Source organism: Myotis myotis, unplaced genomic scaffold (genome assembly GCF_014108235.1).
Source record: "Myotis myotis isolate mMyoMyo1 unplaced genomic scaffold, mMyoMyo1.p scaffold_m19_p_6, whole genome shotgun sequence".
In the NCBI taxonomy this organism is placed as follows: Eukaryota; Metazoa; Chordata; class Mammalia; order Chiroptera; family Vespertilionidae; genus Myotis; species Myotis myotis.
In genome coordinates, this window is record NW_023416368.1 from 57,977,064 (window position 1) to 58,001,942 (window position 24,879).

The 24,879-nt window shown below is 46.8% G+C and overlaps 1 protein-coding gene across 10 annotated transcripts in view; it reads left to right on the forward strand.

The window, feature by feature from the left end:
- Window positions 1–2,028: 2,028 nt before the first annotated feature.
- Window positions 2,029–24,879, forward strand: part of FHDC1 (FH2 domain containing 1) — a 41,312-nt gene continuing 18,461 nt past the window's right edge. Inside the window, exons 1-7 of one of the 10 annotated variants that reach the window (XM_036315705.1) lie at window positions 6,747–7,278; window positions 7,613–7,708; window positions 9,801–9,980; window positions 10,595–10,675; window positions 11,091–11,223; window positions 19,292–19,353; window positions 20,005–20,107. In XM_036315705.1, coding sequence (XP_036171598.1) covers window positions 20,055–20,107 — 53 coding nt within the window. In that variant the 5' untranslated portion in view covers window positions 6,747–7,278; window positions 7,613–7,708; window positions 9,801–9,980; ... (2 more) ...; window positions 19,292–19,353; window positions 20,005–20,054. Of the gene's footprint in view, window positions 2,041–2,846; window positions 2,855–4,210; window positions 4,348–4,378; window positions 5,763–6,746; window positions 7,279–7,612; window positions 7,709–9,800; window positions 9,981–10,594; window positions 11,224–19,291; window positions 19,354–20,004; window positions 20,108–24,879 lie in introns of those variants that run through there. The other 9 variants (XM_036315703.1, XM_036315696.1, XM_036315701.1 and 6 more) reach the window with 9 other exon arrangements.

Here is a 24,879-nt window from a genome sequence, read left to right on the forward strand (position 1 = left end):
CTCTGAAATCAATAAAAATATATTTAAAAATAAATAAAAATTATAGTATAGGAATATAACTACTTTTAAAATTTTGCATTCTTTGTGACAGTAATGATTCTACTGACTTTATTTATTCTACAGTTTCCACTTTTTGAAGGAAACAAGGTCTGGCAATTTCTCTTAGAAATGATTGTTACTAGAAGGTCTGGTGAGTCTTTGTAAGTCTGTTTGTAGAGTTGGTAGTTTGTTTCTTTTGGAGTTTCCAATTTTAAGAGCCAAGACATAGCCTATAATCTAAATTTGAACAACTAGTCTCATCAGATATGCTTTTAGAAGAATAAAGATTAAAGATTAAGCAAATCTCAGTCCAACTGAGAAAGGGGGAGAGAGAGAGAGAGAGAGACAGAGAGAGAGAGAGAGAGATTTAAAAATCAGTTTGATGCCCCAATCCTATGCCAGAGGGACTCATTTCAGTGTGTCCACTGTGGTTCCCGAGCAGGCCCATGCAGCCAGCTCATGAATTAGACTTGCTCCTTAAGCAAATAAGCCCATGTTAGCACTATAAGCCTGTTATCCTTTGGAATGGATCCTGAAATTTGATTCATTTTTGTTTGAGGCTTTGTTTAGTGGCTCCTAATGACAGACTCAAAATACTTGACGTAGGAAACTGAGAGCTTCTCGGGGCTGAGGAGATGAAGCTAGAAGAAAGAAATGGGCAAAAGAAATGGAGCAATCTGTAAAAGACAGCCTGGGAGGGGAAGAGCAAGCTGCAAGAAGAATTCTTCTACAGGGCTTGGGGCTGGCACCTGCGAGGCCTGTTGCCTGGGCCACACGAAGCTACTAACACAGTCCCTGTGAAGTTTGGCTGGCTTGGAAAAGTGCAAGCTGACCACACTGACCACTGGTCAAGAGCCCTGCAGTAGCAGCAGCAGCCATCTCCAAGCCACAAATTCCAGACAGAGTGGCTAGCACACTTCTGGGAAACAGAGCAACAGCTGATCTGAACTCCCAAGCACAAACTTGGGAGAATTAAGGGTGTGGTTAACAATCCCCATATTAATAGATGAAGACTAAGTTGTCCTTTAGATTTGCAGCCTTAGATCAATCCATCGAGACACTAAGTCTATTTGAGAGTTGTGTTCTGCTCTACTCAAGTACTTCTTGGCCACCTAATCGGTCACAATATAGAAAATAAGAGTCAAAATAAGCATGACATACCCTATCTGGTTTGGTTCAGTGGATAGAGCATTGACCTGTGGATTGGAGGGTCCTGGTTCAATTCTGGTCAAGGGCACATGCTCAGGTTGTGAGCTAAATCTCCAGTACAGGGTGTGTAGGAAGCAGCCAATCAATGATTCTCTCTCATCATTGATGTTTCTCTCTCTCCCTTTCCCTTCCTCTCTGAAATTAATACACACACACACACACACACACACACACACACACACACACTCTAGAGGCCCGGTGCATGAAATTCATGCACTTGAGGGGGGGGGGTCCCTCAGCCCGGCCTGCACCCTCTCCCAGTCTGGGAGCCCTCAGGGGATGTCCAACTGAAGGTTTAGGATATCCTTAGCACTGCTGCAGAGGCAGGAGAGGCTCCCGCCACTGCCCCTGCTGCGCTCACCAGCCATGAGCCAAGCTCAGGGCTTCTGGCTGAGCAGCACTCCCCCTGTGGGAGTGCACTGACCACCAGGGGGCAGCTCCTGCGTTGAGCATCTGCTGCCTGGTGGTAAGTGCATGTCATAGTGACCGGTAGTTCCGCTGTTTGGTTGATTTGCATATTAGCCTTTTATAATATAGGATAATTGGTGCACAACTTACTTATTATTCTACTAGAGGCCCAATGCAGGAAATTCATGTGAGGGGCTTGGCCCTCGCAGCCCTGGCTTCACCTGGAAGGTCATCTGGAAGGACATCTGGAAGGTCGTTTGGCTGTCCAGTCTAATTAGCATATTATGATTTTATTATTATAGATTTTTTTAAAAATCACATATTCAGGGTTGGTAGATATGCTGCTTGGGTGAAATGGAGATAAAGGTAGGATGCTGCCAGAGTGTCTGACTGAAGACTGCCTCTTTTCCCTGAAGGCACATATGTGAACCTATAGAAGGTTTTGAACAGGTAGGTAATGGGATGAAAACACGGATCTGACAGCAGAGTCAGGGAGAACAGGAGAAAGAAAGCTGAAATAGTGGATGCAGGAGTCCAGTTTGATTTCTCTAAGCTAGAAAACAGAATGTAGGGTTTCTAGGATTGTTGTGAGAACCAAAGGTGATGTTTGACAAAAGGCCAACAGCACGTAAATATCAGTTTCCCCTTCTAATGGGGGCTGGTGTGGTGGCAGTGGATATAAAGTATAAATGTAAGAGATATTACTTGAGAAAGAGCACAACTTTGGCAAATACTTGGATATCAGGAATTTAGAAGAGAAAAGGAACCAGAGGAAAGCTGGATTTTTTAATTTGAAAAATCAGGTCTGAAGTATGGGATGTGGGCAGGAAGAGTTCTAGTTTCGAGAGAAAGATGAGTTGGTTTTTGACTCTGAATTTGGATTTGAGATATTATAGGGACAACAGATTCAAGAGTCCCTGACATAGAGGTGAAATCGGAAGTGGATCTGCCTCGGGGCTCAAGTTTTCATGCCCTCACTTTCCCTGGACACATATCTAATCTGGTGTTGAGTTTGTAAGCATTTTTTAAAATTGTTTTTCTTTAAAAAGTTCCCTCAAGAGTTACACAAGCTTCAGTCCCCACAAAACCTGGACCCAGCCAGCTTGAAGTCAGAAGCAATGCCATGGGATAATGGGAGAGAAAGGGTTGGAAGAATCCAGTTACTGTCCTCAAAGGATGAGACGGGTCAGCAGAGGAGGCCAGAGAGGCAGAGAGGAGGCCTGCAGGCCAGGGTGCTGCAGGGAGATCAAAGGAACGCTGGCTGAGGATGGGTCAGTGGACTTGACCTCTTAAAAAAGTGACTGATTTTAGCACACACTCAGTATGGGGTCGGTGGGGGGGGGGGGGGGGCTCAGGTTGGAGGGAGGCTTGAGGAGTGGAAAGTGTGCGGTGGGTGCCTCATCTCAGGAGGCTGACATAAAAGACTTTTCACTTTTGCCTCTATAGTCAGTGTTCCTTTAGGATTAATATTAACTCCCCCTGTCTTTCTGTTTTATTACATTTCCTACTCCTGGAGATTTTCTGTGGTCTTAGTTGGATCGATTTCTCTTCATAGTTAGTGTAAGCCTGGATAACTGCTAAGAAATGGGCTGTTGGCTGGGATGGATTTTGTTTTGGGGATTTTTTGTTTTGTTTTGTGGCTACCCTAATAGATTCTCTTTTCTATCCACACGTAGGTCGTATATTCTGTCCTGGAGTTCAGGGGCAGAGACCCAAGGTGGAGAGGTGAGGCCATCAGGCTGCTGAAAAAGCGTTATCTGGGCTCACCTAGGCAAAGGTAGTGATGACTTCATCGCCACTGAGGGCGCCACCCCACTCCTGCAGTTGACTTCCCACCAGCCGGTTGGCCCGGATAGGTTTTCTTGGACTCCTTTCCCATTGCCGGGCATTACTAGTCACTTTGAAAAATATGAGATTAAGCTGTTCTCCCGTTTCTTCCAGTGCGGAGCCTTTCCCAGACACCGTCAGTTCCTATAACGAAAAGGTTCCTGTTATAGTCACCACTGAGAAAAAAAAAAAAAAAGTAAACTTACAGGTTGGCAGGCCCGAGCCCAGAGAGGAGCTGACCTTTGGAAGCTCCTTCGCGGGCTGGGACCATCCACCCAAGCGCTGCCTGGTGCTCCAGGGAGAAACACGTGTGGGCAGAGGATGGCCTGGTGCACACTTGGGGGTGCGCGCGCGCGGGTGCACAGGGCAGGGTGCCGGGGAGCTGCCGCAGAGCTCCTTTGTGGAGGGCTCCTGCCGGTTCGGAAGCCAGCTTGGCGCCTCCCCTTTGCTGGTTCCCCGCGGACACCTGGCTCTTCGGCACGGTCCGCACATCTCTGTCCCCCACCGCCCTACTTCCTGCGGTGCCCGACCACCCGGCTCCGGGGCAGCCTTCGGGGGCGGGGAGCAGCGCGCCAGGTCGTGGCTTCCAGGCCCCCGGGGCCCCGCGCAGGTGAAGGTGAGCGCGGCAGCGCGGACGCCGGCGTGGGCAGAGTGGGAGGGGGAAGGGGCCGAGCAGGAAGGGGCGTGCTAGCCTCGCGGCGGGCGCTGGGAGCAGCCTGGGCCGCAGCATTGTTACCTGCGGCAGCGGCAGAGGCTGCGCCCCGCCCCGCGTCGTCCTGCCTCCTCGCGGCCCGGGGCTGCCGGGCTGCACTGACGGGAGAAGAGGCGGCGGCGCTAGGAGCTTGGAGGGCGAGCCGGTCGCGGGTGAGTGTGCGCCGTCCGGCTGAGGACGAGGCGATCCCTGCCCCGGGGCCACCGGGACCGGCGACTCGGAAGGGTCGGGGGCGATCAGCCGGGACTCCGGGCTGGGGTGCTGAGTCTTGGCTGCCTTCGAGCCTCCCTGGGAAGGCTGGGGCATTTGAGCGCCCTCCACACCCACCCGGGTGACTTTGGCGGCTGCACTCCCCTGGCCGCCGAGGACGGGGATCGGTCCCTGGAGGCGAAGGCGCGCGGGTCTGGACCCCTGTCCGGAGACCGAGCTAGGTCGCGGGCCACCGCCGTGTTGGACCGGGTCGGCTGAGTTAGCTCTAACTGCTCAGACTCCCGGATACGCTGCGCCCCCGCTGGATACCCGCCCGCCCAAGAGCGCGCAGCTGGGGGCGCCGCGCCGGGTCCCTGCCCCGCGGGGACACTGGACTCGCCCCTCCTGACAGGGGCGCGGGGTTGGCGAGGACCGAGGACGAGGCGGCTCTCGCTCCCGCACACTTGCTCCTGCCGCGCGAAGTTCAGGTGGGAAGGCGCGCCCGGCACTTGTGCAAGTTCGGGGAGGAAGCTGGGGGGCTGGCGGGTCTCCTCCCGCCGCCGCGGTGCCCCAGCCCGGGGCCGCGGACTCCGGGTTTAATCCTCCGACTGAACACCAGGAGTCTCCCTCCACGGCTGATCGCCGGCTCTCGCCGCTGCCTCCAGCGGAGCCGCAGTGCGGCGCTGAGGCTTTCTCCCGGCGCCCGGGACCCCGACCGCGCTCGCGGGGGGTGTCGCCGCGGCCGCGCGAGGAGAGCCGAGTCCGCGGGCCAGGAGACCTCCACTTTGGATTCCAGCAGACACCTTCCCTCGTTAGCCCCCTCCCCCGCCCCGGGGAGCTTTGTGCAGCGGAGGGCGGGCAGGCTCTGAAGCCCGGGACCTCGGGGTGAGGGGGCGGGGCCTGGCGACCCCCGGTCCCACCTCGACCCGCCCGCGGTAGGGGCGCCGGGAGGGGCGAAGGGGTGCGTGGCTGCTCCCATTGGTTCTGCCCTGAGATAAGGCCGACGCTCCCGGAGGCAGAGGATCCGGCCCTTCCCCGGCGCCCGCACGGTAGTCCCGGGTGTCCCCGCACAGCGGGCGGCGGCCCCTCCGCAGCTCAGCGCGCGCCCTCGCCCGTCGCCGCGACCCGCAGAGCCCCGCGGCGCGTGGAGGCGGCCGCCTGCGCCTCGCACGGCTCCCCGCCCTGCAGCCGCCGCGGTCCATCCAGATAAGGACGCCGCTGCGGGCTCGCGTGCCGCCCGCGGGGACCTCCCACTCCCGGCGCCGCCGGACGCCGAGCGGGGCTCCCTGGGGATTACGGCGGACGCGGTCGTGTGGCCGGACGGGCCGGGGGCTCGGGGCCCGTGGAGCCTTTTTTGCGGCCCAGCCCGGGCGTTTTGGTGAGTGGCGGGGGCGGGGTTGGGGGGCGGAAGGACGGGGTGGACCGCTCGCCAATGCAAAGACTTAGGGGACGACTCTGTATCCGACTTTGGGAAGGAAAACGTGCCCCCGGTGTCCCCGGTGTCCCCGGTGTGGAGTTTCTGCAGGACCGAGTCCGTTTCAAACAGCTGTTTGCGCAGACACTGTGGGGTCGTCTGTGACTCCCGCTCTGCGCTCTCACAGTCGTCTGCCCGGAATGAGGAGCCTGCGCTTCCTTCCTTCTCTTTACAGCATCCTTTGGCGCACGTTTTGCTTTTTTTTTCCCCCTTGGTTTGGGGGCATTGAGAGAAACTGGAAATGCAGATTCAAAAACAGGCGTTCTCTCGCCGCGCTCAGGGCGCTGCGCTCCCAGGCATCCGTGAACTGTTTGTGTTGTGCTGTAGTTACACTCGCTGGCTGGAAACGGCCTTCGTTGCCAGCTCCCAGCTCCGGTTCGCCTGTGTGGTGGACATTCTGAGTGTAGTAAAGGTATGGAAAGATAGGCCCAGGGGAGGAGCCTTTTCCCGATGAGTTCGTGGGGAGCAAAAATTCCGTGTTTTAGAATTGCCTGTACTCTCCGGTCTTTCTTTCCCCCCAAATAAACTAGGGCCGTGGGCTTCTCTGCCTCTTCTCGCCAAGCTTGGCATGTTCCGCCCCCGTTTGTCACCCGAAGGGTATGGGCCAGCCCTTCCTGCGCCCACCTCATCTGTGACACATGTCAGCAATCCAGCGGGAAGGCTCTCTGGTGTGGGCTTTCCTTTTGATGATTGTTGACCGTCCTGGGGGTGAGTGACCAGCTGAGCAACAAGCCCCACTAACCCCTCTCTCAGGAAAGCTCCGAGCTCTGAACTCTGACTTTCAGGAGCCTGTTTTCCCACTAAATATGCCGAAATGAAGCATATATACTCTCTTTTCTTCCCTCTCGCCCACTCCCTTCAAGGGAATAGAGCTTTGACTACGTTTCTGACACCAGGAGCAAAGTAATGTGGCTGTCTAGGCAGGAGCGTTTAGAAAGGGGCCAGAGGGCTTCTTTGGAGACCCCATGAGCATGCTCGTTCTAAGACTTTTAGCTTGCTGATCAGCTAAAGGCTAAGGCCATGGTTGCAGAGTCCCCTTATTAAAAATTCACGTGGTAAAAAAGATACAGCCTCCCCAAGAGTGCCTATCACTCAGACACACCTGTGCTGGGTCCTGATTAGCACTCGGGGACTTCAAGAGAAGTTCTCTTCGGAGCGGGGCCATGGCAGCTCTCCATTTTACTCAGAGCGGGGCATCTTCAGCCGGAGCAGCCACTCTCCCTGCTGCTGTGGTCCCCAGCCTGGGGATGAGATGTTAAATACAAGCCTGTCTGTCTGCCCAGGGGAGATTGATGGATACTTGACATTTTCCAGACAGAGCGAGGTTATTTATTTCTATTGCCCCTCCTGGCAATCAGCGGCCGTGATCAACAGCCAGTGTCTTTAGGGCACCTGTGTTTTCCCTGCGGACTTAGAGCGGGTATGTTTGCATCTTGACTGTAGATAGCACCACAGGAAATTAAATGTTCTTTGTGTGTCCTGTTCTAATGTCCCCTGAGACGGTGGAAAGGGTTAGAATGTCTGTCTGCACTGTCTTTCCCCTACCTCTGTCTGACATGTGAAGTCCGGGCCAGGGAGGAAGCCCTATTGTCGACAGTTGTAAAAGCCTTAGCATCTTGGCTAATCATTACTGGACAACGTATTCATTGGAAGCCGTTGGGGGGGCTTGTAAGATTCTTGTATGTTACCGTGGGGAAAAATTAGCCAGACAACATACCAGGAACAATGTTGTAAGTTTTCTTTTGTTCTTTCAGCTTTTTCAGATGGCATTCTTTCTCAAGATGGGGCAGTGGTTGGAATCACGCCAATGCATCACTAACTTATTTATTACTTTGACAAGCTTTTATCTGGTACTTCCCCATGTAACTCGTAATACTCAAAAAGACATGCAGCCCTGACCAGTTTGGCTCAGTGGATAGAGTGTCGGCCTGCGGACTGAAGGGTCCCGGGTTCTATTCCAGTCAGGGGCATGTGCCTTGGTTGCGGGCACATCCCCAGTGGCGGGTGTACAGGAGGCGGCTGATCGATGTTTCTCTCTCATCGATGTTTCTAACTCTCTATCCCTCTCCTTTCCTCTCTGTAAAAAATCAATAAAATAAAAAAAAAGACATGCATTCTTTGGAGCTTTGGTATTGGAAGATAGTGCTGTTGCATAACTTCCGGGTAGATAGTCTTTCTCACTCTATTAGTATCTTTACATTTGCTATGTGAGGTTTAATGGCACATCTGTGCATATATTTACTCAGCACTGGATGAGTTACTGCTTTCTAGGATAGAGACTTTTTTTATCTTATCCTCATTCTTAGCAGGGATAATCTGTAAACAAGTCAGCATATCTGGGATTGAAGGGTTAGCCACTCTTCTATACATAATTAGTGAATTGGAGGATTAGAACTCTTCTATACATGAGATATATTATGTACAGAAGTATTTTAAAATATGTAAGGATAAACTGCCAAGATTACCTGTGCAGTCTTGAAAAAAGAAGAGTTCAAATATAACTATAAACTGTAATTGACAATGAGTCATTTGCTTTAGGGGTGCCAACTATGAAAACAGCCTGGTTATGCCCCTAATGATAATTATGAAAACTCCTTTTAAAAGCCAGTTGCATCTCAAGTGAGCTGTAAGTTGGCTTGGATAAATATTTTCAGTTTTGCTTTCTAAAATATTATCCAATGATGATGACTACACAACACTGCGAGTGTACTTAATGTAAAAATGGTTAGAAAGAATCATCCAGTTAACAGTTGGAAATGCTATTTTCTAGCCATATGTAATTTTCAGAATCTAAATATTCAAATATTTCAGAAAAACATCCATTCTTGATAGAGATAATTTAATATATAATCACTGAGTATTAAAAAAAGACAAATCTCTGAAACCTAGTAACTAAGAAAGCAGAGAATGGAAATATTAAAGGTTTCTAGCAGCCTGAGCATTTTATCTATAAACCCAGTACATATTTTAAAGCAAATGTAATGCCTGGGGAAGTAAAGAGAAATCATATGTACATATGATACCAGTTGGTAATAATAGTTAATTATATATAGGCATCTTGGTAAGGACTGTCCATATATTAGTTCATATATTCTTATACAAGCCAGTGAAACGGTATGTCCTTATAGAAGAGGATGTTGAAACGTAGGGTAAATAACCTGCCTCACCCTAGTTTGCACATCTAAGGATCTGAGGAAAAGCAGCCTATTTCTGGAATTTCCACTCTTATTTCCAAGGCAAACCTGCTTTAAAAACATTTTTTTTAAAGATTTTAAAATTGAATGGTGATAAGCTAGAGAGAGAGGAAGAGGGGGGAAGAGAGAGGGAAAGAGAAATATCGATGTGAGAGGGAGCCTGCAACCCAGGCATGTGCTCTGACCAGGAATCAAACTGACAACCTTTCAGGGCATGGGACGATGCCCAACCAACTGAACCACACAGGCCAGGCGGCAGTCCTGCCTCTTGTATGTGGTTCTGAGTAAAAAGTTTAACAATATTTGAAGTAGTGATATCAGACAGTTTACTCCTGTGTAACGCAGCATTGCTTGACCAATGTGTTAGTGTAAGCGTGAGCTTTGACAGTGATGCTGTACGAGGACAATTACACTCAGAAGTCCAGTCTGAAAAGCCTTCCCTTTGGCCCTTTATGACCTGGAGGAAACAGTCCCCCTTTCATACACCCACACAGTCAGGTGCTCACTCCATATCCTGCCCGGGCTCCCTTCTTCCACGTTCCCACTTACCTGTCCTTGTATCTGAAGAAATGTAGTTGTTTTGACCCCTGTTTTCACATCAGGTCCATAACCCAACCCCAAAACAAACATGTAAAGATCGGTAAAAATACAAGCCACTAAAATAAGTCAGTGACTGTGGATAAGGGGTCAACGTGTGGCAGGTGTGACACGGCAGCATTTCCTTGTGTGTTTGTGTCTTTGCTAATAGTTCGCGGAAGAAGCAGAAGAGACAGGGGAGAGGTTCTGGTGGCTTCCAGAGAGTGGCTTAACTGGAATCCGAAGTGATAGCATCGGAAGCGATAGTAGAGGTCATGTAATGTATCCCAGCCTCCTAATTTTACAAATGAGAAACTAAAGTCTAGTGAGGTGAAGTGACTTGTCTAAAACGGTAAGCAGCAAAGCTTGATTCAGAGCTGGAACCTTTCATCTGTGTGTCTAGTGTTTGCTCTATTTTCTGGGAAGCCATGTCACCAAGTGGAGCAGGAACATGGTGGCTCTGACTCCAGGGGTGTGAGTTCAGCCATTATTTTATCCTCTGCAAATCCCTGCCTATTATGTGCAAGGTGATCGGTAGAGGACATAGCCACACTGGGGAAAGGCAGGTCACTAATGCCTAACGCTTCAGTCTTGTGCGTAATTTCCCTAGGGGTTGGGTATCCATTGTCCCACGACACCGAGCCAGGTAATGAACAAGTAGTTTATTCATAAAGTGAGCAATACTAGCTGAACCTATAGTGGGTCCTCAGCAAATGTGTTTTATTGATGAACAGAAGTTTTCCAAGTTGGATTTATTGCTGCTGTTTTGGCAACATTTCCAGGTGATAAATTTGGTTCACATTTTAGAAAAAGTATTAGTCCCTTTTTTATTGCTCTCTGGGATGTATTGCCCCTCATTATTTTCATATCCAGTTACTCGAGGAGGGCTGGCACAGGCCTCTGACGGGAATAGCTTGGATTGGAATGTTTTCCTATACTGACTTTAAACTTGTCTTATCTTTGTAGGTTTGGAAGATGACACACAACGCAGCTGCCTTTGTCCCTGGTGGCAGACCAGCGTGTGAAAAAGCATGACGCAAGTTTGAGGTTTGTGTCTGCGTCCTCAAGGTCAAGAAATTATCTCCTTGGAAGGCAACAATACTATGCATGTTATGAATTGTGTCTCCTTGGTCAGTGATAAAGAAAATGGGACTATCGCCACAGCAGCTGGATTCATGATTGAGGAAACACCGCCCCCGCCTCCTCCTCCTCCTCCACCCCCTCCACCTCCACCATGTCCATATTCAGAGGAAGTGTTTGCTCCCTCTCTTCCCCCTCCCCCACCACATGCACTCCCCGGGGGGCCTCCGGTCCCTCCTCCCCCTCCAGAACTGCCCCCAGCATCTCACTTGAACGGCTACAGCCACCTCGGTAAGAAAAAGCGGATGAGAAGCTTCTTTTGGAAAACCATTCCGGAGGAGCAAGTGCGAGGCAAAACCAACATCTGGACCTTGGCATCCAGGCAGCAGCATCAATACCAAATAGACACGAAGACCATCGAGGAGCTCTTCGGGCAGCAGGAAGATGCCACCAAGCCTTCCCTTTCCAGGAGAGGAGGATCTTTAAATTCGTCCTTCAAGGAAGCGAGAGAGGAGGTAAGAAGGGGACGTTGTATTGAGTTTGGGAGTGTACATACGTTTGAAAACTTATTAGAATCACTAAGAAATAACATAAGGCCCAGCCGGCGTGGCTCAGTGGTTGAGCATCGACCTATGAACCAGAAGGTCATGGCTCGATTCCTGGTCAGGGCACATGCCCGGGTTGTGGGCTCGATCCCCGGTGTGGGGTGAGCAGGAGGCAGCCAATCAATGATTCTCTCTCATCATTGATGTTTCTCTCTCCTTCTCTCTTCCTCTCTGAAATCAACAAAAATATATTATTTTTTTTTAAAAAGAAAAGAACATAAGGCAAGGGAATGCTGTGCTCTGGGAATGACAGAAAGGACCTTACATGATGAACTTGAGCTGAGTAGTAACAAAGTGGAAGGAGCGTGCATGCCGGACCCTCCCAGGCATCTCGGTGGATTATGACCTCATGCAGAGAACATGCTCTGTGGGGCCATCGTCCTTGGCTTCTCAGCGCTGCCCTGTCTCTGCACATCTGCGGTTTCTCCTGGTGGAGCACTTCTGCGAGGAGTCCAGGATTACTCGTCTCCAGTGAGACTAACACAGATCCTAAGTTCCTGAGCTCAGGCATCTGCGATCAGCTGGAGCTTTCTGAGACAGCATGCCTTTTGTTAAATAGCATCATTAAGTAATGCACATCCTTAGGGTTTTATCCTTAGTATTTCCTCCAGTTTTCCTTGCACAGTGTTTAGTGAAGGCCCTGAATTATGGCCATTGTGGACCAGAGATTTCCAGAGAGCCAAAGCATAAAGCTGTCTTCAGATAGACTTTCTAGGAAGCGTATTTCCAGGTAACACGCGGTGTGATACTTGGAGAAGAAAATAAAGCTAGCAAGTTACAAGGCATTCACTGGAAGCATGGCCTCCCAAGATACAGGTCACTCTATATTATAGAAACTGAGTCCAACATCGTCTGTGTTCATACTCTCTGTAGAAACTCGAGTAAACATGGAAAAGCCTCTACTTGCAAGAGGAAATAATTAGGAAACCAGGGATTAAAAGAAAAGAATGCTGCCCACCAAAAACAAAACAAAACAAAAAAAAGTAACAGAAATGCATCATTTTTTAATCTGCTGTAAGGGAGCTGAGAAAATAGGTCAGAGATGGAGGTGTGAGATAAGAGTAGGCAGGGCCCTGGAATGAAGTAGCAGCTCCCTGCATTATTGAATTCTCGAGCCGACAATATTGACCTCTTTTCTCTCTGGCTCTTAACTTCTGTCCATGAATTCCCTTGGGGGCCCTTGAGGCTGGTGGCATGGTGCCCTGTTGAAATAGCCAAGAGTCGTCTGTTTATTATAAAGTGTGGAGAACGCTGGGATTTGAGTTTACTGTAAGCTGTGACATGCATTTGAGAGGAAGTCTTCAGGAAAACCCTGCGTGTGAAGCACAGGTTTCCCCTGCTCTTTGCCTTATGCAAAGTCCTTGCGCTTCGTAGCAGACCCTTTCAATCCTGGAAGAAGCAAGAAGTCATTTCCTAAGTCCCCTGGCCTTCGCCCCCGCTGCCAGCAGAGGCTTCTTAATGCACAGCAGGTCGTTTCTCATCGCTGTTTCTGAGCTTCACTTTACTGAATTTCAAGAATTTTTTTTTTCCATTTTTAATATATTTTTTATTGATTAAGATATTACATATGTGTCCTTGTCCCCACGTTACCCTCTACCCCCCACCCCCCCCACCCCCGCTCATGCCCTCACCCCCCCGTTGTCCATGTCCATTGGTTAGGCCTATATGCTTGCATATAAGTCCTTTGGTTGATCTTTCCCCCTTACCCCCACCCTCCCCTACCTTCCCTCCAAGGCCCGACAGTCCAATCAATGCCTCTCCGTCTCTGGATCAGTCCTTGTTCATCAGCTTATGGGTGGGCACATGTGGAGAAAAGGTGATGTCTCCGAAAAGCACCTGTGGAGACCGAAGGGGGTTCGGCTCACCATGTTTCTGGGGAGGCGGCTGGTCCTTGTAAATTGGGGACATTTATTTTGCCAAATGCTATGAGGCACTTGCTGCTTTGAGTTTGTGAATCGGAGAAAGGTTAAGGACCTCTCAGAGCGGGAAAAGAGTGGCAGGGAGTGTGGCGACTTTTCCCACCTGCGGCAGAAGCGGAAATGTCCATTTCTAGGCCAGGTCTAAAGTTCAGGGGGTGGGGGAGAAGAGTCTTTCTCCTCACCCACCTTCACCCCTGTATCTGAGGAACATCTTTACTTTTTTTCCTTTAACTTAAAAAAAAAAAAAAAAACACCTGAAAGTGAATAATTATTTAGCTAGTTAGTTGTTATGTTTATTTATCCTTTATTGAATTTATGGTTAATACAATGATACAGGTTTCAGGTGTACAATTCTATAATACTCCATCTGTATATTGTATTATGTGTCCACTACCCCAAGTCAAGTCTCCTTCCCTCACCATTTATCCTTCCTTTACCCTCTCCGACCTCCCCCACCCCCTTTCCCTCTGGTAATCACCATACTGTTGTCTGTCTGTGAATAATCATCTTTTTAATTGTGGTAAAATATCCATCGACCATCTTAACCATTTGCAGGTGTACAGTGCAGTGGCACTGGGACATCCACGCTGTTGTGTAACCACCTCACCATCCATCCACAGAAATCTCATCTTGCAAACTGGAACTCCCAGTTCCTGGCATCCACCCTTCTACTTTCTCTATGAATTTGACTGCTGTGGGTGCTTTATATAAGTGTGATTGCACAGTATTTGACTTTTTGTGCCTGGATCATTTCACTTTGCATAATGTCCTCGAAGTCCCTCCATGTGGTAGCGTGTCAGCATGGTAAGGCTGGATAATATTCCGTTGTAGGCATACACCACATTTGTTTACCCAGTTATCCGTCCATGGACACTTGGGTGGCTATTGTGAATAATGCTGTTATGAACATGGGTTTGCAAATAGCTTTATTTTTAACACGTATAGGTCCTAATCTGAGAGACGGCATACTAGAAAGAAAAGTTAAATCACCATAACTGTGTAAGCAAACAGCCTAACTCTTTAGCTCTTCATACTCAGGTAGGGTAAGTAGTTTAGTAGATGGATAGATAAGTGCATATTACATAACATTGTCACAGAACAGGGTTATCCAGAATTATTTTCAATTTTCCATGCTGCCTCCAACATGGCTAGATGTATCATATGTACTTTCTTTTTTTGTCCCAGTAAAGAATACAGGACGTGTGATTTTCTTCCCTCATTAGATTTTCTTCTAAAGCAGCTACAGCTCAGCAGAGTGGTAGTCTAACAAGGACCAGCGTTAAAAGTTCCAGTTCACTCTGTAGTAGGGGAAGCCCAGGGTTGACAGTTTAGTCCTCACTGCCTGTCCGTGTGGACTGGAGAACTCCCTCCACAGCATGTTGAGCAGATGGACCCATCCGAGCCTGGAAACATGGCATCCCAGCCGTGACCACACAGCCCGTAACTCTGGAGGCTCAAACGTGCCGAGGATCAGGTTATGTCCCCTGGAAATAATAGGCACCTCCTACAGCAATGGCCTGCCATTATGTGGTTGGCTCATACTTTCAAGGGCTTAGAAAGCCTTACAAACAAGTTCCATTGTACTCCAAAGGAAGAAGTTTCTGGAAGATAGGGAAGACCTGGGGCTAGGAATTGCTGAATTAAGGAAGAAGAACCCTTAACAAGTGAAGTGGAACATTTAATAAGGGGGAAGAGGTTATGACCTATTACTACTATCCTTGTGTCTTTGTTACCTAAAAAATTAACTTGAGGAGGCTACAGATGTTACAGTAATAATTAAGCTATAATAAAGTAATTAGAAATAACAGATTTGTATAACTGGTGATGATAATAAAAAGATTCAGCTCAAACTCTTCCTCCCCCTCTACCCCCAAGCTTGTTGATCTCACCCCTGAGAAGTTCCCCGTTCAACGGAACCTCAGCCTCCTCAGAGCCCCACACTGGTTGTTGGGTCTGTACTTGTCTCTCACTAGAATAGGAAACTGTCTTGAGGAAAGGAACAGCCTTACCCATTTGGTGTCCTTCAAAGAAACTAAAGTAACTGAGCTGACAGAACTGAACCGAGGGAGCAAAGGGACCACCTTACAAGGTGTCAGTCAACATGATAGGTCAAAACTGGGAGTCACAAAGAAACCACTGTGAGATGAATAAGGTCTGAGGATCTCCCGTAAAACATGGTGACTACTGTTGAGAACACTGTATTGTAAAAACTGAAATTTGCCAAATGTTCTCACCAAAAAAAGAGAAAAAGATAAATATGTGAGGGGATGGATGTGTTCATAAGCTAGATGGGGAAACCTAACTAAAATCTTGAACTGGGGAAAGAGGAATGGCGAGAGAGAAAATAAGATGGAGGATTGGTTTTTCAAATTCATGAGAAGTCATGTTTTGTTCTCCCACACTGTAATTCAGGTTTCAGTCATTCTTTCTCAACTTTTGTTCTGACCCCAGTATATTGTAGAATTCTGGGACATGCTCAGTCCAGAACTGTATTGAAAGGGGACTAAAAGCAAAGTTCCAACTGGGTTTTCATTTCCTCCCCCGCAACATTGGGGGAGGAACATTTCCCACGTGACAGCCAACCAAAAATGAAAAACCATTAAAACCCAAAGCTAAGGACGTATAGAGCATTCAGGAAGATTTTTAAAATTTTGCTTTTCAGAATTTGACATAGGATTGAAATAACCAAAAATGATTTAAAATTTTCTTTTTCCACCTGAGGACATTATATTAAGTGAAATAAGCCAGTCACAAAGGGACAAATAGGATATGATTCCATTTACATGGGGTACCCAGACTGGTCAAACTCCTAGGGACAGAAAGTGGAAGGGTGGTTGCTAGGGGAGGGGGAGGGGAATATGGGGAGTTAGGGTTTAATGGGTCCAGAGTTTCAGTTCTGCAAGTTGAAGAATTCTATGGATGGATGGATGGATGGTGATGATGGTTGCACAATAGTGTGAATGTACTGCATGCCACTGAACTGTACACTTGAAAGTGGTTAAGATGGTAAATAATGTTATGTGTATTTCACTACCACTAGAAAACAAACGTTTCCTCTTCCTTTTGAGAATATGGGAGGCAGATTTTGTAGTGATGTGACACTAGGTAAAAGTACATGCGTTGTAGTAGAAGAACCTAGGAGAGCTTACGCAGAGGTGTTAACAGGGGCCGTGGTGTAGCCATGCACATCATTGTGGAGCACCCAGTACGTACCCTGGTTTCAGTGTCTCTGAGGGTCTTAGGACAACCCCAGCCACCCTGGCCAACTGTGGGGAGACTGCTGTTACCGCAAGTCTCCTCACATCGTGGTGGGACATCCTCCGGATGGGATGAGCTGAGCACATTACCTGTTGGCCAGGGATGGTGTAACTCCTTGGTTGGCCTTTAAGGAAGCTCGCTGGCTGTACCTGCTGGTGACTTAAGCGGAGTCCTGCCTCCATGTGCTGCGGCATAGATACAGTTGACTGGAACTGGTGGGGAGAGGGAGGGACCCATCGATTCTTCCCTGGAGCAGTTGGTCTGACCTGTGGAGCCAGAGAGTCTCACAGGGTGGCCCACGGGTAGAGTCCATGGCTCTGAATGGTTCCAACACCCCAGCAGTCCCACACACATTCATTTCTGAATTGCCCAGCTTTTTGAGCTGGCAAGCGTTTAGGAAGTAAGATAAGCTAATTTACATGGATAGTGATAACCCTCATTGAAGGACTTTAACAAACACTTTTCTAACACTGCTTTGGAAGGATCCAGTGAGATAACCAGTGGGAAAGACACTGCTCGTGCAAATCTGAGGATACCGCCCCTGGGGCGGGGAGCAGGCCCTGGAACGTTATCAGTTGTCTCGTTTTTCCTGTTTTTTTGATGAGGCACTGGGCTGTTTTCCCTGGTGGGTGCAGTCAGTCATGACCAACCCAGGTTTTTCCTTAGGAATATTGCTGAATTCTCTAGGTGGCCACTTTCTGAAGCCTTGCTTCAGACTGTAGAGACAACTACTGTTCCAGGCTGGCTGCCCCTGCATTGGGCATAAGGAAGCCTCTTTGTGCCTGCAGGCTGTCTTAGCTGGTGACATTTCTACCCATCACCCCACACATACAACTGGGGTCACCAGGGGACTTGGCCAACCCCGTGGATGGCTTTCTTCAGATCTGTCCCCATTTCTGGAGAAATATTCCAGTGTGAATACCAGGCTGGAGGGGGAATATTTGCCAATTCTCTTTACTCCTGTATCTCAGTGATGCTAAAACTCACCAGAACTAGAGTGAAAAGGAAGCCGATACACCCAGGCTAGCGTTTCAGCTCTGGTATTGCTTTGGGGAAGTTATAAAAATGACATCTCCGAGGCTCTGTTTCCTTATATGGTAAATGGGAGGAATAAGACTAATGTCTCCATCACCTTTTCAGCAACAGTAGCTGCGGGATCTCAGCCAAGTGTGCAGAGTCCCAGAGGACTGAAGGGTGAAGATGATGAGGGTGGATTTGGGGCATTGGGGACCCAGGAGGGTGCCACCATCACGGGTTAAATATAGCAGGAGGTGGTAATTTAATGAGAGAAATAAAAAAAGGTATTTCCCCATTCTGGGTGGAAGTGAGTACAGAGAAAGTATTTTGGATATCAATCAATATACATGTTCTTACTTGTTAATTTATGAATTATAATAAACACATAGTTGTTTGTCATAATATCATTCGGGTATGAGCCTTCCTCCTTAAAGGGTGATAACTTTGACAGGTTTTTGGTTTTTTTTTCTCGCCACTCTTTCTTCCTTCCCTTCCCCCCCGCCCCCCCCCCCCCCCTTCACCCTGAACTTGAACTGCAACCCCAGGGTAGGATTCCAATAAGGAGCTGGCCCTTTTAACTTGGGAGTTTATTTTATGGTTGGCAGGTGATTGTGTTAACATGAAATAAACCCCTAGGATAGTAAATAATGTGATTGTTGAAGATTAGTGTTGAAATGAAGGCAACCATACTCTTGTAAAAATTTAACCTTATAGCCAGGAAGTGCCATTAACTGGTTAACATTCTTGTTAGTCTTGCTGTTTCCTATACACTTAGAAGCAGGCCCAGAGATCAGGAATTTAATTTGAAACCCAATTCTCTTTTGTTCACAATGAATCATATACATTTGGAAAGGAAGAGCATTATAACAACATTCCTATTTTAGCGAGTCTCCTTTACCAAAAAAACAAATGGGGAAAAATGCAGCAGTTTTAAGGTTCTCTTTCCTCCACACATTCTGGACATTTACTTCCAGAGAAAGAAATGGCTTCGTTATTTTATCCCCCACCAAAAAAAGTTCTAATTTGTAATCTGATAAAACTCTTCCAAATTATTCATTTTGAACAACTAAAGCCTATTGCAGCCAAAATCTGGGTTTTGATGGTACATTGGAATAGCCAACATATTTCATTAAATTAAAGATGATTCCAGAGATGTTAAAATGCCAAAAAAATAATAATATGTCTTTGACTTGGTGAAATACATCACAAGAGTTTTCCTTTGTAAATTATGAGTAAATAAAATGTAGGGCACTTTCTTACCTCCTCCTAAAAGGGCTGTTGAACATATATATTCTTTTTCAATGAAAAGAAATTTCTCTTTTAGAAAAAAATTGAGAATTTTATTAAATATTTTTTTCTATCCCTAAATCAGAGTTGGGACTCACTCTGAAATCACTTCAGAGTTATTTTTTACTTTCTCAGTTCAAATCTCATGTGATTCTTGCTATACTAAGACATTTTTTCCAAGTTAAGGCTTTTAAATGTGGATTATATTATTTTAAAAGGGAGCTGCTAACTTTAAAAATATATAATTTATTAAGAATTATATAATATCATGTGTAATTATTACAATAAAGGAAACATATTGTAGAAAGTTTGGGGAGATGATAACATTTTACTATATGTAAAACTATATTAGGTATATCAATTAATCACAAGATTTACACACTGGGAATTATCCTCTTATAAATTGGAATTATTTTTAATAGGTTTTCATTCTCTTCATTCCTCCAACTGTTATTATTTGTACTTGAATGATCTTATGTGTCTCTATTTTTTTACAGATAACTATCTTGGATGCAAAACGGAGCATGAACATTGGGATATTTCTTAAGCAATTTAAGAAGTAAGATTTTTGCATATAGTTGAAACTTGAGCATCAGAGTCTGTGGGTGTGAGCTGAAATTCAGATTCTAACATGAGGGAAAATCATGCCCCAGGCCTTCAAATCCTTCTCAGGCACATGGCTTTGATGAGTCCAGCACTTTATGCTGTTTTCCTCATGAAAACCCAATCTAGTGGCTTGAAATAGGGAGAATTACCCCAGGATGCCATACAAGCGTGGTATATCAGGGAGTTTATAAATTCATCTGCAGTGTTGCCCCTTGAGTGGAGGTTGGGCTGGTGAGTCAAACAGTGGTGAAGTCCAGGGTGCAAAGGCGAGGGCTCTACTGGAGTTTCATGAGACCGAAGGGGATGGTTTTCTTCTCCCAAAGGGAGACTCCAGTGGTCGTTGCCACTCTGACTTTTTTGGGATGCCTGGGGTGGGGGTGGGGGGGAGGGTTGTGGGTGAAGTGGCCTCTGAGTAGTGTTTCAGGATCTCCACTTTTCCTGGCGGTGGGTCTGTGGTGATCACTGACACACAACTGCCTTTTAGACTGGGAAGAAGGCGGGATGGAAAGGAGGGTGGAGGTGATTTGTTTTAATTTCCACGGGCTTGTGTTTCTTTGGCACGCGAGCAAACGTGAAATGGAATCTGATTAATTGTCTTTTCAAGGTCTCCTCAGTCCATTGTAGAAGATATTCATCAAGGAAAGAGCGAGCATTATGGAGCAGAGACATTGCGAGAATTTCTTAAACTGTTGCCAGAGTCAGAGGAGGTAAGGAATTTGCCGTGTGAGTTTTAGATGTTAGGAGTGATGATAAAAGCTTAATATTGGTAGGAATGTCAAAAATCACATGGGAAGGGAACTCTCCTACCCAGAATTCGTTTTCTCACATAAAATTAAGTGATCCAGTGGAAAGAGCATGGGTTCTGGGGTTAGAGAACCTAGGTTTAAATTGGAGCTCTACCCTTAATTGAGAAACTTGGGCAACTTTCCTAACGCCCATGAACTTTAGTTTTCTCACCTGTAAATGGAGGCTATGATGCTACCTCATTGGACAGTGAAGATAATGAAACGGTAGTTATGCGTCTGACATGGTACTTGGCACATGGAAGCTCAGTACATTTTAATTCCATTTCCCATCATCTGGCGGATGATCTTTGCCTAGGGTGTACGTGGATTGTTTTATAATGTGTATACTTAAAAAAAAAGTAAAGACCAAGTAAGCCACTTTAGGATAAAGATGCTCTAAAATTTGGGAAGGTAGGTAAATTGTTAATGAACGTTGTCTACATAATTGACGGAAAGTTGGAGATTGCTGTGATAGCAATGTAGTACTGCAATATAAAGTTATTGATTTTTTTTTTTTGGGACTGAATTCACTGACTTTTTGAATGGTTAGGAGCTTGATAGAAAAGAAAACAGAAAAATAATTTTGTAAAACCTCCCAAAATTTTAATATTGTCTTTTATTTCTGAAGAAGTGACCTTTGAAAAAAACCTAAAAGAAATACATGAATATCTATGCTTGTAAACATTTGAATAATAGTCTTATAAAGTAAAAGGAATGTTACCCTCTTACACATACTGCAGTTCCTCCCTCTCCCATCCTACTCCCCTTCCCACACAGCATAGGTGGAACTTGACTTTAGTACCATTAATAACAATAAGATAAACGTATTTATACTTTTTACATCAGTGATAAACTCACAATGCCAAATCGAGAATTTTATTGAGTAACTAGACATTCTAGATACATCTAATAATCTCAGCCTCTCCCTATCCTGGGTTTTCTGTTTAAAGTTAAGAATAATTTATCTTAGCCAAGATTAATTAATAGGATTTATTAATGTTAATAAAAGGGTCTTAAAATATTGAGAAAAAGGAAGATTAAATCATCACTTACCCAGACCTTGTTTGCTGAACACTCTAATTTTTCTTTTCTGTGGAAAATGGGAGTTCCCAAATTTTAAAATGAGGATGAAGATGGTTGAATTAATTTGGATTTTAAAGAAGATTTAGTTTTTCTCAATATCTTAATCCTGCTTGGGCTTTTTTCATGACTCCTCCTCAGCACTGCTCTGGTACCCACTCCTAACTGATCTTGACCGTTTTTAAGCGAGGGTCAGATTTGATTGCACAAGTGAAAGTGCTCTGAAAAGCCCTAAATTTCTCACTAAACAGAAGTCAGGCATGAGGGAGGCTGCTGTCTTCATGCCACGAAGATGTGGGAGATTACATACGGCTTTCTTAATATCTTCTAATTTAAAAATCAAAGGTGATTCAGGAATGCAAAGGCTGTGGAAGACTAAGGGATTTTTCAAAGAAGCAACTTAGCTGTCACACTGCTCATGTTTTAAAAAGCTGGTTTTTTGAGTTGTGTGTGGGATATAATTGACAGGGAGGAAAGTTAAGGGCCAGATGAATAAAACCCACCCAAGGCTTCCCTGAGGCCCCAGGCGCTCTCTCACCCTCAGACTGTTAGCTAACCTCTGGCCTGGCTGTGAAGTCCTGCCTTCCCAGCCCCTGAGCCAGGCCCAGCTGTTTCTCCCACCACCCTCCTGCTGCAGGGCCATCCTCCGTCTGAATATCTGACCAGCTTGGTCACTCTCCTCCTTGTTTACATTACTGACTCTTGGCTTCAGCTCACCACACCCTCCAAACTCAACTGGGAGCTTCCTTCAGCAGGAACACCCTGACAGTCCTGCTGGGTGTCACTTGGCATCCCTCCCTAACGCACTCCGGGGGATCTGTGCTGGCAGAGGGAGGCCCAGTGAAAGCCAAAGCCACCCCATGACCCATGCCCGCTGCAAGGTCAGATTAGCTTTAGTTGTGAGAGCTGTGTGGCCTCTGGCACCACCCAGACCCAGGGCCAGCCCTAGAGTCTTTGGAGGAGGGTGGAGGATGGAGATGAGGCCAAGGAGGAGACAGGGCCAAGTGAGAGAGGTTTAGGAATGTGGCAGAAATATGCTGATCAGTGCGTAAGTGTACGAGTAACCGCATGTTGCTGAGCCTGTGGCATAACGTTCTGTGCTCATTTTTAGCACAAGAAGGGACTCCATGTTTGTTGAGTGCCACTGTGTCCCAGGCACTGGACAGGGCAGCATTCAACCAAGCGAGATCCTGCATTTCAAGTGCGTGGCCCAGTGTCCGGCACATAGACAGTCAGTAAATCATTGTTGCAATGATTTAGTGTATCATCTTTTTCACTTAATCCTCACAGCGATGTAAGATAGTCCTCATTTTACAAGTGAGAAACTGGGGCTCACATGGGTTGGATAGAACGAGTTCAGTGCCACATGATGGACAGGCCTTGGAGGAAGTGGACTTGAACTCTGATTGGTCTGACCCCAGAGCAGTTCCTTGGGCTGCACTTGGAGGAAGGAAGGAAGGAAGGAAGGGCAGAGGTTCTCAGAAGTTTCTCAGAGGCCTCCCAGCCTTTTCATCACCTGTGCTGTCACACAGTACTGGTGTGAGTGTCACCCAAATAACACCGCGATCTTATCAGCGGGCGGAAAAATATGAACGGAAAGAGCTCTTTTCTCCTCTGCATTCTCAGCTGACAAGCCAACCCAAGGTTAATTTGTGTTCAGGATTCCTCTGCCCTTTTGCCACAAATCTTTTGTCTGGCATGTTTGTTCATCTTGCCTGAAACACGTGGTTAAAACTTGCAGAGGAAGAAGGTAGACCTGGAAGTGAGAGAACTGGGGGGTTGTGCTCTCTGTCAGGTATCCCTGTGCCCTGAGAGGAGGCTGGAGGAGGAGCCAGGTGGTCCGGGGAAGGACCCCCACCCAGCTGGCAAGGCCCTCCCTCGGCTGGGGCGGGGACCCTGTCATGGCCTCAGTGTTGGGGATGTAGGACTGGAAGGTGATAGAAATGCTCTGTCCTCTCTGGGCGCAGATGGAAAGGCCTCCTCCGACACTTTATCACCTCATTTCACCTCATTTGTTTCCTCTGCCCCTGGGAGGGAAGTGCCAGTGGGGGAGCTCCAGAATCTCCTGTTGGTCTGTGGGTGGGAAATCCTGCTCTTTTAAGGCCATGGGAGTGGAATTAGACGGGATGAAGGAGGCCTGCCCCTGGGAATGTGCGAGTCTCAAGGAGCATTCTGTTTGCTATGAGGACAGCACTGTGTAGCCGGGTCATAATGAGAGTCACTTGGCTCAGCCAACAGCATCGTGCCTAACGATGTTTGATAAATGCTTTTTGATGGTGATGAGAATGCATAATAATTATAGGGTTGGTTCACCTCTCTTTTTCTTACCTCCCTGCCACTGTGAAGGTACCGTAATCCCGCTTAATGAACATAAATCCCGTTTTGGAATGGAGTTAAGAACTGTATACAGGGCATTTAAATCAAATACTATCTTTTCATCACCATTCTCTTGAAATCTAAACATTGTTAGCTCGTTACATAAGTGAAGGAGATTAGTCTTTGTTCAGTTACAGTTTAGCACATGTCTAATAGAAATATCGACCGAGATGACTTAGCATGACCTGTTCTTAGGCTTTGGACAGAAAACTGCTGTTATTTGCACGTGCTGCATATGAGGTCTCGCTCTGCCCTGCCCATATATAGTGAATTGTGAGACCAGTTCGGAAGGGATCAGAATTCTTACCATAGCTTTCTCAGCTCAGAAACAAACCTCTGATTTGGGCTTAGCTAAATCAGAGATTCCATCTGCCCTTTTGTTTAGTAAGGCCAAAAAATTGTAAAAATCACGTTGGGGCCCTAAAGGTAGGGGAAATAGTGCCATTCTATAAATGGCCATTTTTCTGTCCGTTGCAAGAAAAAGATGTGGTCTTAAGGACCAGACTCAATTCTAGGATGTTCATCTACACTGTCACATTGTGTATCTTCAGGGAATTGGTGTAAGTATTTCAGTTTGTGGATCTTTGCAAATACTCCCTCTGTGTTTTTGCACATCATTCCCTAATTTTTAAAGAGGCTTAAGAATCGTTATGTTTATGGGCAGTCAACATAATCCAGGAGGTGGAAGAGAGAAAGCTTTATGAAGACTAATAAAAAGTGGTGCATGCTCCCTGGCTGCCATTAGCTGCAAAGATGGGCTACCTATGTCTGAAGGCCCACTTACCGTCAAGTGTTTCTGTTGGAAGACCCAGTGGATGGAGAAGGGCTGTTGCCATCAGATTGGTCCAGTTTTCTGTGTGGGGAAAGCATGACTCACTCTCTGGTGTAGAGGGGAACTTCCTTTTCCCCTCCATCCGCACTTGCCAAGTTTTTTGGCTACATTCCTATGTCCGAACTTTTAGTTCTCGCCTACATTTGAAAGAATATTTGTGTGTTTAATAACTTCCAGCTTAATTTAAAAAAAGTTTTTTTTAATTAATTTCTAAGAGGGAAAAGGAGAGAGAGAGAGAGATAGAAACATCAATGATGAGAGAGAATCATTGATCCGCTCGCTCCCCCATGCCCCACACTGGGGATCGAGCTCGCAAACTGGGCATGTGCCCTGACCAGGAATTGAACCATGACCTCCTGGTTCATAGGTTGGTCAATGCTCAACCACTGAGCCCTGCCGGCTGGGC